This window comes from Penaeus monodon, chromosome 19 (assembly GCF_015228065.2).
Source record: "Penaeus monodon isolate SGIC_2016 chromosome 19, NSTDA_Pmon_1, whole genome shotgun sequence".
NCBI classification, from domain to species: domain Eukaryota; kingdom Metazoa; phylum Arthropoda; class Malacostraca; order Decapoda; family Penaeidae; genus Penaeus; species Penaeus monodon.
This window is the reverse complement of record NC_051404.1, coordinates 34915117-34915403: the sequence shown is the minus strand read 5'-3', so window position 1 is coordinate 34915403 and position 287 is coordinate 34915117. Positions and strand designations below refer to the sequence as shown.

The following is a 287-nucleotide window of genomic DNA, read 5'->3' as shown; positions in this document are numbered from 1 at the left end:
GTATGCACTCTTCCACATACGCAGAAACTCACTTCTTTTGATTGTCTGTTTCTTGCGCGCCTGCACCATGCCGTACACGACCGCAGCGAGAGAGTTGTAGGTCGACGGGTGCCGGGTGAAGTTGGCGCGGGCGGTGGCCTTCCTGCCGAGCACGAAGTAGGTGTCCATCTCGCCCTTGCCCTTCACGGCGATCTTTCCGCGGCACTGCAGGCGGAAGCCGCGGAAGTTCAGGATCTGCGGGACGGGACGAGGCGTCAGGTTGGCTGAGGGATAGGGTGACAGGGATG

At 61.0% G+C, this 287-nt stretch overlaps 1 protein-coding gene across 1 annotated transcript in view; it reads right to left on the bottom strand.

The window, feature by feature from the left end:
* LOC119585399 (adenylyl cyclase 78C-like) overlaps positions 1-287 on the bottom strand; it is a gene marked incomplete in the record, with an annotated part of 159642 nt that overhangs the window by 7651 nt on the left and 151704 nt on the right. Inside the window, 1 exon segment of the mRNA XM_037934062.1 lies at positions 33-234. Within this exon segment, the coding sequence (XP_037789990.1) occupies positions 33-234 (202 nt within the window).